The 14,929-nt window shown below is 37.1% G+C and overlaps 6 protein-coding genes across 6 annotated transcripts; 4 read left to right on the forward strand and 2 right to left on the reverse strand.

The window, feature by feature from the left end:
• Window positions 1-161: 161 nt before the first annotated feature.
• B0P05DRAFT_530131 (autophagocytosis protein) lies at window positions 162-1,366 on the reverse strand. Its single transcript, XM_051576826.1, has 5 exons — window positions 1,234-1,366; window positions 1,134-1,183; window positions 1,018-1,088; window positions 682-971; window positions 162-626 (listed from the first exon to the last, which is right to left on the reverse strand). The coding sequence occupies exons 1-5, from the start codon at window positions 1,351-1,353 to the stop codon at window positions 219-221; spliced, it is 939 nt and encodes a 312-aa protein (XP_051437935.1). The 5' UTR covers window positions 1,354-1,366; the 3' UTR covers window positions 162-218.
• Window positions 1,367-1,841: 475 nt separating this feature from the next.
• Window positions 1,842-3,610, forward strand: B0P05DRAFT_569282 (uncharacterized protein; the record flags this gene model as incomplete). Its single annotated transcript, XM_051581235.1, has 3 exons — window positions 1,842-2,090; window positions 2,139-3,063; window positions 3,111-3,610. The coding sequence occupies 3 exons, from the start codon at window positions 1,842-1,844 to the stop codon at window positions 3,608-3,610; spliced, it is 1,674 nt and encodes a 557-aa protein (XP_051437936.1).
• A 56-nt stretch (window positions 3,611-3,666) lies between these two features.
• On the forward strand, window positions 3,667-3,962 carry B0P05DRAFT_635032 (uncharacterized protein; the record flags this gene model as incomplete). The annotated part of the gene is made up of 2 exons (XM_051583570.1): window positions 3,667-3,859; window positions 3,922-3,962. Exons 1-2 carry the CDS (start codon window positions 3,685-3,687, stop codon window positions 3,960-3,962), a joined length of 216 nt encoding a protein of 71 aa, XP_051437937.1. The 5' UTR covers window positions 3,667-3,684.
• A 264-nt stretch (window positions 3,963-4,226) lies between these two features.
• B0P05DRAFT_530135 (fungal-specific transcription factor domain-containing protein) lies at window positions 4,227-6,855 on the forward strand. Its single transcript, XM_051576827.1, has 4 exons — window positions 4,227-4,324; window positions 4,379-4,405; window positions 4,465-4,471; window positions 4,537-6,855. The coding sequence occupies exons 2-4, from the start codon at window positions 4,400-4,402 to the stop codon at window positions 6,804-6,806; spliced, it is 2,283 nt and encodes a 760-aa protein (XP_051437938.1). The 5' UTR covers window positions 4,227-4,324; window positions 4,379-4,399; the 3' UTR covers window positions 6,807-6,855.
• Window positions 6,856-6,894: 39 nt separating this feature from the next.
• Window positions 6,895-8,611, forward strand: B0P05DRAFT_530137 (uncharacterized protein). Its single transcript, XM_051576828.1, has 2 exons — window positions 6,895-7,521; window positions 7,579-8,611. Exons 1-2 carry the CDS (start codon window positions 6,963-6,965, stop codon window positions 8,595-8,597), a joined length of 1,578 nt encoding a protein of 525 aa, XP_051437939.1. The 5' UTR covers window positions 6,895-6,962; the 3' UTR covers window positions 8,598-8,611.
• A 1-nt stretch (window position 8,612) lies between these two features.
• Window positions 8,613-10,630, reverse strand: B0P05DRAFT_530139 (ureidoglycolate hydrolase-domain-containing protein). Its single transcript, XM_051576829.1, has 5 exons — window positions 10,458-10,630; window positions 10,173-10,398; window positions 9,809-10,123; window positions 9,356-9,765; window positions 8,613-9,310 (listed from the first exon to the last, which is right to left on the reverse strand). The coding sequence occupies exons 1-5, from the start codon at window positions 10,528-10,530 to the stop codon at window positions 8,691-8,693; spliced, it is 1,644 nt and encodes a 547-aa protein (XP_051437940.1). The 5' UTR covers window positions 10,531-10,630; the 3' UTR covers window positions 8,613-8,690.
• Window positions 10,631-14,929: the final 4,299 nt, after the last annotated feature.

Raw genomic sequence — 14,929 nt, forward strand, 5'->3', positions numbered from 1 at the left:
CAATAATCCCCTCATGAACAATAATCTCCAGAAGAGAGGGACCTATACATGTCATTTATATACACGATTAACTAGTTTGCCTTTTGATATCATGAAAAATTGTATACTATATGTCAAATTTTTGTAAAAAAAAAATAAAGCAAAATAACTTTTACCAAACTCTATTTTATATCAAGTATTCTTTCATGACTGTAAGCAACTTCTATTTATTCAAAAGTCTATGCACTGATGGTATGATCATAGTCAATAGTAGGAATAACAGAACTCATAAACTTCAAAAAGATAACCAGATACTGATCTACACGAATACCACCTTCTTCATCAACACCAGCAGGCTGACCATCACCCATCCTCTCAATGATCTTCTTCATGACTTCAGCATGTTTACAAGGATGAATAGAAGCCAAACTTAGAGAAAGATGAGGATGTGTTTCAATAGTCACTGTCTTTTTGACATAGTCAGGCGACACATCTTCAAACACTTGAGCGGAAGTCAAGGGACGACGTTCTTCATCATAGCCAAAAAGCCATATACGCGGTGTTTGATAATACTTGTCATAGGTGATAAAGACATCGTATGTACGCACTTGCAAGACCTTATCATTTGAGTCTCTAGGTACGACAGACTAGTGCATCATGGGGTTAGTAAAAGTAGGATGACGAATACAACATCTTACTCACAGGATCTTCTTCTTCTTGCACTTGATCATCCATGTCAGGGATATCGTCTATGTCAGGCATGTCGTCAAGGTCAGGTATGTCTTCTACATTTAGCTTCTCTAAACCCTTTTTAATCTCTGCTTCTTCTTCTTCTTCTGTCATAATGTTTTGAGCTATCTCTTCCATAGTTTTAGTAACGCGTGTGCTGTGTGTAAACATCCAGTCTTCGCCATCATCAATTTCATCCTTGATTTGTGTTTCAGAATCATCTTCAGTGTATTCCATTTGACGAGCACGTCGAATACATGGAACTAAATAAAATGAGTATCCCCCTTTTTTTATACTCTTCTTTCTTACCATTGCGTGTCACTAAAAACTGCTTATCGCTTGGTAAATAATCCCTCTTTTTGTTATCAAGGCCTGCTTCCCTATAACAGTTGCTTAATGTACAGCATTTATCTTCATTATTTTACCAATGCCAGGTAGGACACTTGTATACTAGAAACTCACCAGCTGCTACAAACTATATGGAAAATGAATATTGAAAAAAAAAGACTCAAAGTAATAACTTACTTCCTCAGGTGTAATACAGCCTGTTTCTTTAAACTTGGAGTTCTTTAAAACAGGAGCAAGATAATCTCTTACTCGCTGAAAGTTGGAGAACATTTTGTTATAGGCGTCTTGAACTGACATAGTATATGTATATAAAACGAAAAGAAAAAAGAAAAACAAAATAGGGGGGAAAATTATGCCTTTTTGTCTACTGCGAGAGTACGTCAGCTGAGATTTATACTTTGAGCGATCAAAGTAGCTCAACTTTCTAGACCTCTCTCTTCTTTTTAGGCGGTGCATGAATTAATAAAAAATACGCGCGTCGTGTAAACGTTGGATACACAAACAAAACAGTTATTTACCACGTATAAGGTGTACAAGACTTTATTGTTCAGCCCAAAAAGAAGATTAAAGAGAAATAACGGTGTTTCAAACATCTAGTCATAGAATCATCATTGAGTAACGTGTAACAAGAGCTTTACCTTTGAGAAAAAAAATAATAACTTAGTTTGCTGCTCCAATGAAGTAAACAAAGATGTGATTAAAACCCCGTATGCTGTTAGCATGACATAAAAAGGGTAAAACCAACATTTTCCCATTTTTTCCATCTTTTTCTTCTTATTTTAATTATGGTCAACATTCAAACTGTCTCTACTGAACCCTACGAAGGTCAAAAGCCTGGTACCTCAGGCCTTAGAAAACGTGTCAAGGTTTTCCAACAAAAAAACTATACCGAGAACTTCATTCAAGCTATTCTTGAATCTATTCCCGAAGCTGATGGTGGTGCTTCTGGTGCTACTCTCGTTGTAGGTGGTGATGGTCGTTATTATTCTGATGAAGTCCTTCAAGTGATTGTTAAGTGTAGTTTGGGTCAAGGTGTAAGTAAAAAAAAACGCGTTTTTTGTCATGCTTATCAAAAATATTAGGTTGGTAAGTTAATTGTGGGCCGTAATGGTATTGTCTCTACTCCTGCTGTCTCCAACTTGATTCGTAAGTACAAGGCTACTGGTGGTATTCTCTTGACTGCCTCCCATAACCCTGGTGGTCCTGATAACGATTTTGGTATCAAATATAACTGCTCCAATGGTGGCCCTGCTCCTGAATCTGTGACCAACCAGATTTATGAAAAGTCCAAGGTTATCAAGGAACTCAAGTTGGGTGAAGCTCCTAAAGTAGATTTCTCTCAATTGGGCACTCAAAAGATTGGTTCCTTGACAATTGAAATTATTGATGGTGTCCAAGATTATGTTGAATTGATGAAGACTATCTTTGACTTTGATGCTATCAAGGCCTTTTTTGCCAATAACAAGGATTTCAAGATGTTGTTTGATGGTATGAATGGTGTCACTGGTCCTTATGGCTACCGTCTCTTTGTCGAAGAATTTGGCCTTCCTGAATCTAGCGTGATGCGTTATGTTCCCAAGCCTGATTTTGGTGGTGCTCACCCTGATCCCAACCTGACTTATGCTCATGACTTGGTAGAAGCTGTCAAGGAAAAGGGTTACGACTTTGGTGCTGCTTCTGATGGTGATGGTGACCGTAACATGATTATTGGTAAGGATGCCTTTGTTACTCCTTCAGACAGCGTTGCTATCATTGCTCATTATGCCAAAGATGCTATTCCTTATTTCAAGAAGAATGGCGTCAATGGTTTGGCTCGTTCCATGCCTACTTCTCAAGCCGTTGATTTGGTTGCCAAAAAGATGGGTGTTGAGCACTTTGAAGTGCCCACTGGTTGGAAGTTCTTTGGTAATCTCATGGACGCTGGTCGTTGTTCTATCTGTGGTGAAGAATCTTTTGGTACTGGTTCCGATCATATTCGTGAAAAAGATGGTGTTTGGGCTATTTTAGGTAAGGTTATGATGGCATGTTTATGTAATACTGACTTCAAAACTTAGCTTGGTTGAGTATCATTGCTCATGTCAATAAGACCAAGAAGGCTGGTGTTCAAGATATCCTTCAAGACCATTACATGACATATGGTCGTAATTTCTTTAGTCGTTATGACTATGAAGAAGTTGAAAGCCAAGGTGCTGAAGATATGGTCAAGAGACTTGGTGAGTTGATTGAAAAGAAGGAATTGGAAAACAAGACATTTGGTCAATTCACTATTGCAAAAGCTGATGATTTTGAATACTTGGATCCTATTGATGGCAGTGTCTCTAAGCATCAAGGTATCCGTATTATCTTCAAAGATGGCTCCCGCATCATTATTCGTTTGTCTGGTACTGGCTCTCAAGGTGCTACCGTCCGTCTCTATGTTGAAAAGTATTCTAGCGATCCCTCTGAGTATGTCAAGGATGCTCAAGTTGGTTTAAGACCTTTGATTGACGTTGCTTTGGAATTGTCTCAACTTGAAAAGTTCACTGGTCGTAAAGAACCCACTGTTATCACATAAAGAAAAAAAATTGTTTGTATATTCCCCTCCTCCTTTTTTTTCCTCTTCTTTTTTCACAATAAAATAATCTTTTCATGTTAAGAAGAGCTCCTACTTCTGTCTCTTTAACACCTATGGATGTTGATATTTTTAAAACAATTATCAAGCAACAACAACACCACCAAAAAGTACAAGAAGAACGTGACGATATTTTTATGGGACGTGCTTTGTTTGGCGATCGAAAGCGAACGCGATTAGAAGCGAGATTAGGTCTTTCTGAAAGGGAACAAACTTCTTCTAAATAAAAACAAGTTGTATTACCACGTTGTAAGAAATCCCTTCTTCCTTAGAAGATAACAGAGGCTATTTATAGTCTCTGCGCGGAGTCCATGGAATACAAAGAGATTGAAAGAATTCCTTACACATTTTGTTTTTGTTAATAGCAACTAAAATTAGACAAAATGCTTCCGAGTTATTGAAGCGACTACCGCGGAAGACGAGCAGATAGTATGCTTGAACCCTTTTTTTTTTTTTTTCAGGGAAACCTCTTCCTCGGCTAGAGAATGAGTTTTAATTGTATATATATATATTGTTTTGGAAATAGACATTTTTCTCTCTCTTTTTTTCTTTTTTATCATGTCGACTAAACACCAACTTAAAGAAAAGGAAGAACCTAAACAAAAACGCTATAAAGTAGGAAAAGCCTGTTATACTTGTCGTGTAAAGAAGATCAAGGTAAGCTGATCTTGGTCAAAACGTAATCTCACTTTCTTTCTCTTTTTTTTATAGTGTGATGGAATACAGCCTTGTATGCAGGTAAAAGATCAGTCTATATCATATCAATTGAGGCTAATAAATTAATTTCTTCTTGTTAGTGTAAAGGTAAAGCCTAAAATTATAATGAATTAAGCAGCACTTAAGTCAATTTAATAACAGCTTTTAATTAGCCAGAAAAAGACAATGTACTTTTTCAAAAGATGGTGCCATGGAAATACAAGCAGAGAACGATTCGACAGAACAACAGCACTCTCCTTCATCTACGAATTCAAGACCTCCTTCACCTGCACCTAAAAAGATACAAAGAGACCAAAAGCAAATGAACGCTGCAATACAAGTCTTGAATCGTCTTAACAAAGCTTGGCCAGGGGAAGGCAAAGAAGGCAAATGGGAATTGGATCAAAATAAGTTACGACATGATATGTACAACCTCGAACCAGCTGACAATGAAATCAACAATAGCAGCTTATTACCTGCCAGATCTACGCAACAACGCCTTGTACAACTTTACTACAAGCATTGTTATTCTATATTTCCTATTGTACCTAAGCGATTATTTTTGAAACAGTTTGAATCACCTATAAAGACAAACAATCCTTTACCAAGCCCACTTCTATTGTTGGTCATGTTTGCGCATGCTGCACATCAAAACAAGGAGCAAGAAGAGGCTGATGGATATTTTAGGTTGGCTAGGACTGCCTTATTGGATGACTATGTAGATAAACCTAGCTTAAGTACAGTGATATCCCTTGTATTGATGTGCTTATATGAATCTGAAGACAATGTGAATCCTACTATGTACAGTGCCTTGGCCTATCAAATGTGCTTGGATCTCGAATTAATACGTAACTACAATGGTAATATAGAAAGTGATCTCAAGGAGCTGAGGAAAAGAGTTTGTTGGGGATGCTATATATTGGACAAATTGATGCATATCCAGTCTGGTCAACCTTGGTTCCTGAGGAGCAAGGATATTGAGTTGGATATGCCTCTTTTACTGCCAGGAGATGATGTGACTGAACATGGCATATTGGAGAGCTTTGTATCTGCCATTCGTTTGTTGCAGATTGCCGAACGTGTCTTACAGCCTGAATCACTCCATCAAGTTGGTCAGCCTATTATACGAACCCATACGCATGACCAAATGTCATTTGATTCGAAAAATGAACTCTTGCAATGGCTTCGTTCTTTACCTTCACATTTACAATGGACTCCTTCTTTTTCTACTACTTATGCCCCTACTACTTCAACACACACTTCTGCACCTGCTAATGGTATGGTAGCACACATTCATTTACTCTATAATTATATTGAATTATGCGTTCTTAAGCCCTATGCTACTTCCACTGTCAAATCTATCCATGCAAGGTCAGCAGCAGTGGCATCTAACTTGACTCGAATTGTTTCTTGCCTTGCAGAAAATAGCTCATGGATACTTAATCATTCCTTTACAGTCAATGGTCTATTCGAATCTATCAAAATCCATCTAAGGGACTGTGCATGTGAAAATATGAATTTAGCTCGTCATGCTCGGTTCATGTTCCAACAATCAATGCATACGCTCAAATCCTTTTTATCTGAGGCCAAAACAGAACAAGTTACATATCGCATTGTTCAATTTGTTACTCGACTTGACCAGGCTATCAATGAAGCAGATACCAATAGTATGTTCTCAGACGATATCATGACTCCCTTTGTTCTCGGCAGTTTAAATACACGGTATGGTGAGGAAGAGCGGCAACAATGGTCTAAACTAGATTATTTTGCAAATGGGCTAGTGACACCACCTACAGTCAAATCCAAATCTATTCAGATGTCTTCAACCATGTTTGCTTCTCCTGCTTATGGGCATAATAGTCTATTTGATCAGCAAGAATTCTGGAAAATCAGAAACAATCCACTTGATTTTTTATCCAACTCAAACACAGTCGAGTCTTGGCGAAACTCAAACCACAAATCACCTTCTGTAAATAACTCGCCCAAGCCGCCTGCTTATCACTCTGATCTTTTATTAAACCAGTCGCATTCGACTGATATAGCTGCTCTTGTAGCACAGATACAGGATAAGAGTAATACTTCAAATGAAGATTGGAGTACGTCCTCTTCTAATACAACACCAATAACAGCCACTACATCAGCTCCTCCTATAACAACTACAGCAGTAACTAGTACAACTACGACAACTGCTTCTTCTTCTACCACCTCTACAGATCAATCCGAAAATGACAGTTTACTTTATTCATTATTATCACGCCAAACACCAACAAGAAGACCCAGCGAACAAAAGCAACATAGTACTTTTGTTCAGCCTTATATGAATGTCGGTTTAGGCATATATGCATCAGCACATCAACACCACAACGATGTCATAAGACAACATTTGCCTGTGACAACAAATAGACCTGTAACTATGACCACGCAACCACAAGAACCACAATAAACATTTATATTTTACCCATATATAGCAATATTTAAAGTTTTTATACGCGCGAATTAAACAATCACGATTGATTTCGATATGATTACGTGATGTCATTCTGATTCTCGTTAAATACCAGTCAATAATTCTTCCTTCTTCTTTATCTCTTTTTTCCTTATGTCGAATACTCTATTTGAAATATTTAGTAGCAACAAGAATGCTACAAGCCCTGCTATCATCATTCCAAAGTCATGTGATGTGCCTACTCAAGTCAACTACAAGCAGCTTTTAGATATTCTTTATGACTTTTCTCGTAAATTAGCTGCTCAAGTACCTGCTCATGCCTTGGCTCCCGGAAGATCTGTGTCTATCAGCTACCCCAACTCACTTGAATTTACTGTTGCATTTTTAGCTTCCACATTCATGAACTTGGTCGCTTCTCCTTTGAACCCTGCATACACTGAAGATGAATTCAACTTTTATTTAGAAGACGCAAAGAGTTCCATCATGATTTTACCCAAAGGCGCTTTGGAACAAAAGAACAACCCTGCTGTCTTGGCTGCGCGTAAACAAAACGCTATCATTGTAGAAGTTCACTGGAATGGCAAAGAGATTGAAGTAAATGCCCATGCTCCTCAAAACAACGAGCCTCATCTCAAGATTGATCAGTTTACACCTAACTCCGAGAGTGTTGCTTTGTTGTTACACACAAGTGGTACAACCGGTAGACCTAAAGGTAAATCAAAGAGTGGGTAAAACGGATAGTTTTTATACTAAAAAAATGGATGATTAGGCGTCCCTCTTACACACCTCAATTTGTTGACATCTATTAAGAACATTGTTAACACTTATGAATTGAACTCTAAGGATCGCACTTTGCTTGTCATGCCTCTTTTCCATGTCCATGGTCTTCAATGTGGTTTGCTTGCTACTTTCTTATCCGGTGGAGCTGCTGTCATTCCTCGCAAGTTTAGTGCATCCCATTTCTGGCAAGATTTCAAGGACAGCCAATGCAATTGGTACACTGCTGTCCCCACTATTCACCAAATCTTGCTTCGTCATCCTCCTTCCGAAGTACCAAACATTCGTTTCATTCGCTCTTGCTCTTCTAGTTTGGCTCCTGCTACTTTGCATGCACTTGAAAAGCAATTCAAGGCTCCTGTTTTAGAAGCTTATGCTATGACAGAAGCCTCTCATCAAATGACTTCCAACCCTCTTCCTCACCGTGGCCCTCATAAGCCTGGATCTGTTGGTGTTGGACAAGGTGTGGAAGTTGCCATTTTGGACGAAGAAGGTAATCCTGCTGAAATAGGTGAAGTTTGTATTCGTGGTAAGAACGTCACGAAGGGATACTTGAACAACCCTAAAGCAACAGCTGAATCCTTCCACAAGAATGGCTTTTTCCGTACAGGCGATCAAGGTAAAAAGGATAAAGACGGCTATTTGATCTTGACGGGTCGTATCAAGGAATTGATTAACCGAGGTGGTGAAAAGATTTCTCCTATTGAATTGGATTCTATTATGTTGAGTCATCCCAAAATTGCTGAAGCCGTCAGTTTTGCCGTTCCTGATGAAATGTATGGTCAAGAAGTACATGCTGCTATTGTGTTGAAGCATGATGTCAAGGACGACCCTAAAGCCATTGAACGTGAATTGACTGCTTATTGCCAATCCAAGATGGCTAAATTCAAAGTTCCCAAGAGATTCTATGTCACAGATATGATGCCCAAAACAGCTACAGGCAAGATCCAACGCCGTAAAGTCAGCGAAGCCTTTTATAAAGGTTCTGCCAAGCCTCAAGCCAAATTGTAATTTCCATGTATTTGTCTTTTTTTGTATTTATTAAACTTAAGCCGTTTATCCCTCTTCCCTGTTTAAAACTGGTCGTATTTGAGATAATGATGTTTATTGAAAACCAGGCACTTGAACTAATGTATGAGTAACGCCTACTTCATTACAATCATCTTGTGGTACGCCACTTTCGTGAACAACACAGGCAAAATCAGTTTCATGTTCTAAAACAACCATAGGATGATGCCAAACGCCTTGACGATAATTGATGCCTTGCTTTGTAGTGGCAATAAAAGCTTTTAAAGTAGACATATCAGGCTTATCGTCCAAACCATTGAGAGCTACAACGACCAAATAAGCGCGCGTCTTACCGTCTGTCATTGGGATAAAGGCTTGACTAGAATAAGGATGTCTCTCCAATAATTTGACAGTAAATGGCAACTCTGTGGTAGGACGACAATGGAAGATACAAAGGTTCATTTTACCATTTTCATTAGGAAACAAGTTGGCAACAGTGGCTACACGGTGATATTTCTCAGCTGTGCCTTGATTAGCACTGGTGACTTTTTTAGTAGCAGCAGGATGAATCACATCCCCATAAGGAGCATAAGCTTCAGAGGTTAAAGGCTGTGCAACAACACTGTTTTGAAGATTGGTAGGCGCAACAATAGGAAGCTTAGGAATTTCGCCTCCCTCAACGATACCATAGAGGCGAAGGCGCTTGATACCACCGTCTATTCAATGTTAATCAATAGCTATAAAAGAAGAGCAAAGCTTACCGGGAATAATTGAGATTTTAGCATGTGTAAATACCTTCTCTGTAAAGGATGTATTGAAATAAAAAATACCGTTAGGGCCTGTAGATGAAGGCTCCACAAGTGTGAACCATTCAGCATTATCATCTGGCACTTGGAAGGATGAATTGGTAGCTTCAAGTTTAATTTGTCGAGGAAAATTGCCTTTGAAATCGGTTGTATCCACTTCAGCTTGTAGAATGTGACCAGCAGCACCCAAACGAAGTACAACAAAATCTGAATGACCTTCTACTCTAGAACGAGCTGTTTGCCATCCATCAGCCTGATTCTTGCCTCTGCCAGGTAATAATAAAAAGTCACCAGGACCATAATGCTCATCACTGACTTGAACTGATCGTCCGCCGTGTCCAACAAAAGCCAAATCAATGATTTCACTATAAAATCAGATTAAGAAATAATTAAAATGAAGTTTTTTACTTTTTATCTTGAGGGAGAATAGGCTGAACATCGCCATACACACGGAAACGAGCAATACCACCGTCAGGATAATTGTTCAATCGGATATGGGTATATACGGCAGTCTGTTCCTCCAAAGCAAAAATGTTGTGACAAGAAGGTGGTAGCTCAACTCGAGGAAGTATCTTGATCCATTCAATATCTTTTTCTAAGCCGGTGCCAGTAGGACAATAGGCGCCCTCAACTGAAGCAGCAGATGCCTGGTTTCCTGTAAAAAAGCTGGTATCAATATCAAACCCGTGAATGACACCAGGAAATCCCAGTTTAATAATGCACCTATATACATATATTGCATTAACCAAATTTTTTAGTTCTGTTGCCGTACCAGTCATACGAGCTGTTGTGACGCTTCGATTCCCATCCATCCATCCATGAGCCAGTTTCTAACATGAATATCAACATACTAAAGCTATTTGATAGACATGATGCCTTACCAACAAACTTATCAGGGCAATGAATTGCAGGTTGAGGATTCAACATCATGGAAGCAGGTGCAAAGAAATCATCTGTCACTTTGACAACAGCGGTTCCTAAACCTGAACTTGCCAAATCTTTTGATATGCATCCGTTTCCTTAATATCTTTGTTTTTGACAGTTTTTATACTTTTACCAATAGACTTGTACAACTTGGATTTAGGAAAATCTTCTGCTTGGATCTTTTTAAAAGCAGGTCCGTTTGTCATTATTAAACAGAATAAAAGAGAGGGGGAAAGAAAAAACGATAAGCAAGGTGAGATACAGAGGAGTTTTTAAATATCAAAAAGCCACGTATGGGTGAGGAATTGTCCAATCAAAAAAGATTTATACCATTTGTTTGAAATGCAAAGAAATATACCTTTGCCCAAGGTGATTGAACTTTGATTGGTTGAGGATTTATCGTGATTTGATCATCAGGAATGTTGTAGTAACACAAGTTAAAGTTTTTGTCCTTTTCTGAACATCAAAAATCATTAAAATAAAGTCATAGGTCTTTTGTTTGGCTCGATAAAGCTAGTAACAGCCACATCTATGCATCAACTTATTTTGTTCTGCTAAAATTGTCAAATGTTTACGTTTGGAAGCCCTTTATGCTACTAAAATCATTAAAAAATTACTCTAAAGGTAGTTATTGGCATTAGCTGTAATCATTGACAATTCTATCAACATTTTTTTATTTTTTATTATTTTTTATTTATTATTTTTTATTTTTTATTTTTTCATTTTTTCATTTTTTTCATTTTTTTCATTTTTTTCATTTTTTTCATTTTTTTCATTTTTTTCATTTTTTTCATTTTTTTTTCATTTTTTTTTCATTTTTTTTCTTGTTTTAATCTAATTCTCTTAAAATTAAAGATACTACAGCGTAAGCGATGGAAGAAATCTTTCATCGAAAGTTGAAGAATTTCTCACTCATTGAAGGAAATTCTTGGCCAAGCTTTCACTCAAATGTGGGGGGGGGGAAGCAATCGATTACGCTGTGGTGAGAGTGTATTTTTTTGCCTAAAAATAAGTGTTTTCTACAAATTTTTGGTATTAATTTTGTCAAATTCATATCCAAAGCTTTTTAATTTATTGACCTTATAGAAGAGGTCCTTTAAATACATGGTCCGATATGGCCTTTGACTGCTCGGACCCGATCAATTCATAAGAATAACTATACTAATTTAAAAGTATTTCAAAAAACAAGGGCAAAAAGGAATAGAGAGGAGAGCGTTAATCTAATGGTGCGTCTGGGCGTAGATTTGTAACCAGAGAAGAGATAGAAACATTTGATTGGATGTTGGAAGAAGTGGGTTGTGTAAAGAATAAAGAAAAAAACAGATCAAAGCAATCCAAAATTCAGCAATAAAGTATTCTATGGTTTTTTTTTATTATCCCAAGAATCGCCCCTGTTCATATAATTATTATCTATGCTATTTATACTACTTTTAGAATTGTAATCTTTACTGGCTACATAGCTTTCAAAATTACTACTAATAACGATATGACAAAGAGCTTGGCCAAGAGCACTTTTGCATTTTCTAAAGCCGTCTTGGACAGTGTCTAAGGACGACGCTTGGCCTTGGAGAAGTTTTTTGATGCACGTTCTGAGCGTTTCTCCGGAAGTAGTAGTCAGACGAATTAGTTGGTAATTGATTGGATCAGTTGGGTTACTTTTTTCATGAATTGGGACTACTTGTGCGACTTGTCAACGGTGAGGCGTGTATGGCCAACGCCAACGCAGATCAAAAATATTAAAAAAGAGGGTACCACTAAAATTCTCAATATTCATACAAAAAGTAAAGCTAGAGCCATAAAAATATCACGACGATAACCATAGATGTCAGGAACTTATGAATCTAATGGATTTACAGAAAAAAATGTGTGTTTTAAAATTCGCTAACATTTATGCCGACTTACAAGTATGCCACTTGTGTACTCAAAAAATATTTTTTAAAAAATAATAAAGACCACTACTTTAAAATAAAATAAAAATATTATCTACAATAAAGAGAAATAAAAAAAAAAAAGAGAGATTTTCCTATTCTTCTGTTTTAAATTAATAAAAAAAAGCTTGTTTTCCAAGTCTTCTGTTTTAAATTAATAAACAAGTCTACCAACTAGTAGTTTCTTGTTTAAAATAAAGCAGTAGAATCATCATCCGGTAGACTCGTTTGTTTATTTGAAACTAAAAAATTGAAAAATTGGCTTTTTTTGTTAATTTAAAACAGAAAAATTAAAACTACCTACTTTTTTTACTTTTCATTACTACAGAAAATTTTTTTGCTTTACTTTAAAGTAGTGGTATTTATTTTTTTCTTGAAAAATATTTTTTTGAATACAAGTGGCATACTTGTAAGTCGGCATAAACTTTAGCGGAGTTTGAACTGATTACATATTCTGAAGATAGTACTTTTTTTTATACTATTGTTCCATTTGTCGACTCTTTGCAATTCGCTACTCTGACTGTATCAACTACGAGGGTATTAACAATGAAGTTTTGTTTAACTTGTCAGAGTACTATATCTGCCGGAATGCTTGCAAGCCATTTCTAGAGCCTTTTAGGTCGAGTTTTGGAGCTGGTCTCTGTAGCCGGTTGCTCGTAATATGATGTACTTGCCGCTTGTTTCCAAACCGCCTCCAGACAAACCCTCTACTACATAGTCCCTGATAGATTCTCCTCATCTTTTTTTCTCATTTGTACACTCCATCCTGAGAATGATCAACCTCTCCCTTTCTGCTGTTCGCCAAAGACATTTTTCTGGAAAAATCTTACTCTCGAATTTCTATGACCTACAACCACTGTCGACAATGTTATTCAGGTAATTCTCATACTAGACTTCTGCAGAATAAATTGCTCACAGAAGAAAAGATTAGCAGTCGTTGACATTGTCATTACCGCCCTTCTGCAGGTCTCGAAAGCACACTGGAAATCTCTCTTTGATAACATCTCCTTTGATGCTTACGCCACCCTATAACAGGCATGTATTGCTTCATAGCTGCAAGCAGCTATAAAGCAAGTGTGCATAAGACTGTAATTCTTCTCTCACTTTCCCTTACTGATAGCAGTGGCCTGCTTTTAATTTTATTTTATTAGTTTGCTTGACACATTAGCTTAATATAATTCTTTGTAAATTTTGTCCACCTCTGAAGTGCCTTTGGGACATTTTTACGCGGAGCAATAACAGAAATCTTTAAAAGATACTATATTTTGCTAATTTTTTTTTTGACAATATAGTTTTTTTTTTATAATTCCATCACGTTTGTGAGAAATCTGATACTTACAGAATTCGCTGTAAGTCTCTAATTGCTTCATTTATTTTTTCTGTAGATATATAATAGAAACAAAAAAAAAGTTTCACGATGCCTTGAAACAATTCCTTCTAAAGAAATCGCATTGAAAATAAAGGGCTACTTCATAATATTTACTATGTCAAAATGTGTGTACAAGCTGACGAATAACATGTTTTATTGTAATTAATGCATAGCCATTTGCCTATGTATCTTTCAAAGTAGCCAGGGCAACAAACCGATTGGTTGAACCACTCAGCCGCGAACGTGGAACTTTTTTATCCTTCAAAAAAACTATCCTTTGTCTTTTTTCCATGCTCTTTTTAAAGCAAGCTCGTATTGCTCAAAAGGCTTATATTTTCATTTTGCCTGCTCTATAGGTATGGAGGAGTGGTGTCTTTCAACGGTATAGCTGTGTCTGTTCAGTGCTTTGCTTCTTTGGCGCTTTTTAGATATGAGGTTGCACCGAAACTTGTGAACCAAAAGCTTTGCATAACTGCTGATTGGTTGTAGACTAGGTATACTGCTGGTTCAAGACTGTCTTTCTATGATTATGCTCTGATTTAGTTGGTAAGCTCCACGATAGCCAAGTTTTGCTCTACTCAAGCTGGTTTTTCAGGTGTCAGACGTTCGATCAAGCGAAATAGGTCTTTCAAGACCTTTTCCTCAAGTCCCTGCTCTCTTTAGCGTTTGGAGAATATTCATTCAAGGCTTGGTAAATTTCCGTAATGTATATTTACTTTTTTGAGTTTTCTTATTTCTGTTTAGATGTCTGATTCACTCTTGATCAGACAAGAAGAGGACTTGAAAAGGCTTGATTGTCCTGATTGAACCCGCAATATATGTGTATTGTGTATATTCCTCTTCATTGTTGTTACTTTTGTCTAACAAAAGCTATACGTGTAATTCAATTGTATAACAGCTTCATTCACTCAAGTCTGTTGCTTTATTATTGTCTTTCATCTTCAATATGCGTTGAACAGGGTACATTCCGCCTGCCAAAATGTGATGATATTGTCTTTACTACGTTATGATATCATTTTTTGCTTTTGTATACTTGACCATTAGAAAAGAGAAAAAGAAAGCTCATCAAAGCAGAGAGTACACCTAAAAAAATTGGTGTTTGAAGCATTGAACTCTCCTTTTGCATGACATTCATTGCTTATCGTATCCGGGGCTCTTTCGCATATTCATAACTAATAGAAAGTTTGAGTGTGCCATTTGAGTAGTAATAATAAACAGACATTTAAAAGCAAACTTCTTTGTCCTATCCAACTATGACAGTCTTCGGTGAAATATCTTGGACTAAGGTTGCCGAGATCGGTAACAAAC

The sequence above is a fragment of the Gilbertella persicaria genome, assembly GCF_025201335.1.
Source record: "Gilbertella persicaria strain CBS 190.32 chromosome Unknown B0P05scaffold_7, whole genome shotgun sequence".
NCBI lineage: Eukaryota > Fungi > Mucoromycota > Mucoromycetes > Mucorales > Choanephoraceae > Gilbertella > Gilbertella persicaria.

Excerpts from the sequence above, each read along its gene's own strand:
- B0P05DRAFT_530139 (XM_051576829.1), bottom strand. The coding sequence starts at position 10,530 with ATGACAAACGGACCTGCTTTTAAAAAGATCCAAGCAGAAGATTTTCCT. Across the intron at positions 10,399-10,457 it reads CAAGTTGTACAAGTCTATTG|ATTTGGCAAGTTCAGGTTTA; the intron begins GTAAAAGTATAA and ends GCATATCAAAAG. Across the intron at positions 9,766-9,808 it reads ATTCTCCCTCAAGATAAAAA|TGAAATCATTGATTTGGCTT; the intron begins GTAAAAAACTTC and ends CTGATTTTATAG.
- B0P05DRAFT_530131 (XM_051576826.1), bottom strand. The coding sequence starts at position 1,353 with ATGTCAGTTCAAGACGCCTATAACAAAATGTTCTCCAACTTTCAGCGA. Across the intron at positions 1,184-1,233 it reads GCTGTATTACACCTGAGGAA|TTTGTAGCAGCTGGTGAGTT; the intron begins GTAAGTTATTAC and ends TTTTCCATATAG. Across the intron at positions 972-1,017 it reads GTTTTTAGTGACACGCAATG|TTCCATGTATTCGACGTGCT; the intron begins GTAAGAAAGAAG and ends CATTTTATTTAG.
- B0P05DRAFT_530137 (XM_051576828.1), top strand. The coding sequence starts at position 6,963 with ATGTCGAATACTCTATTTGAAATATTTAGTAGCAACAAGAATGCTACA. Across the intron at positions 7,522-7,578 it reads TACAACCGGTAGACCTAAAG|GCGTCCCTCTTACACACCTC; the intron begins GTAAATCAAAGA and ends ATGGATGATTAG.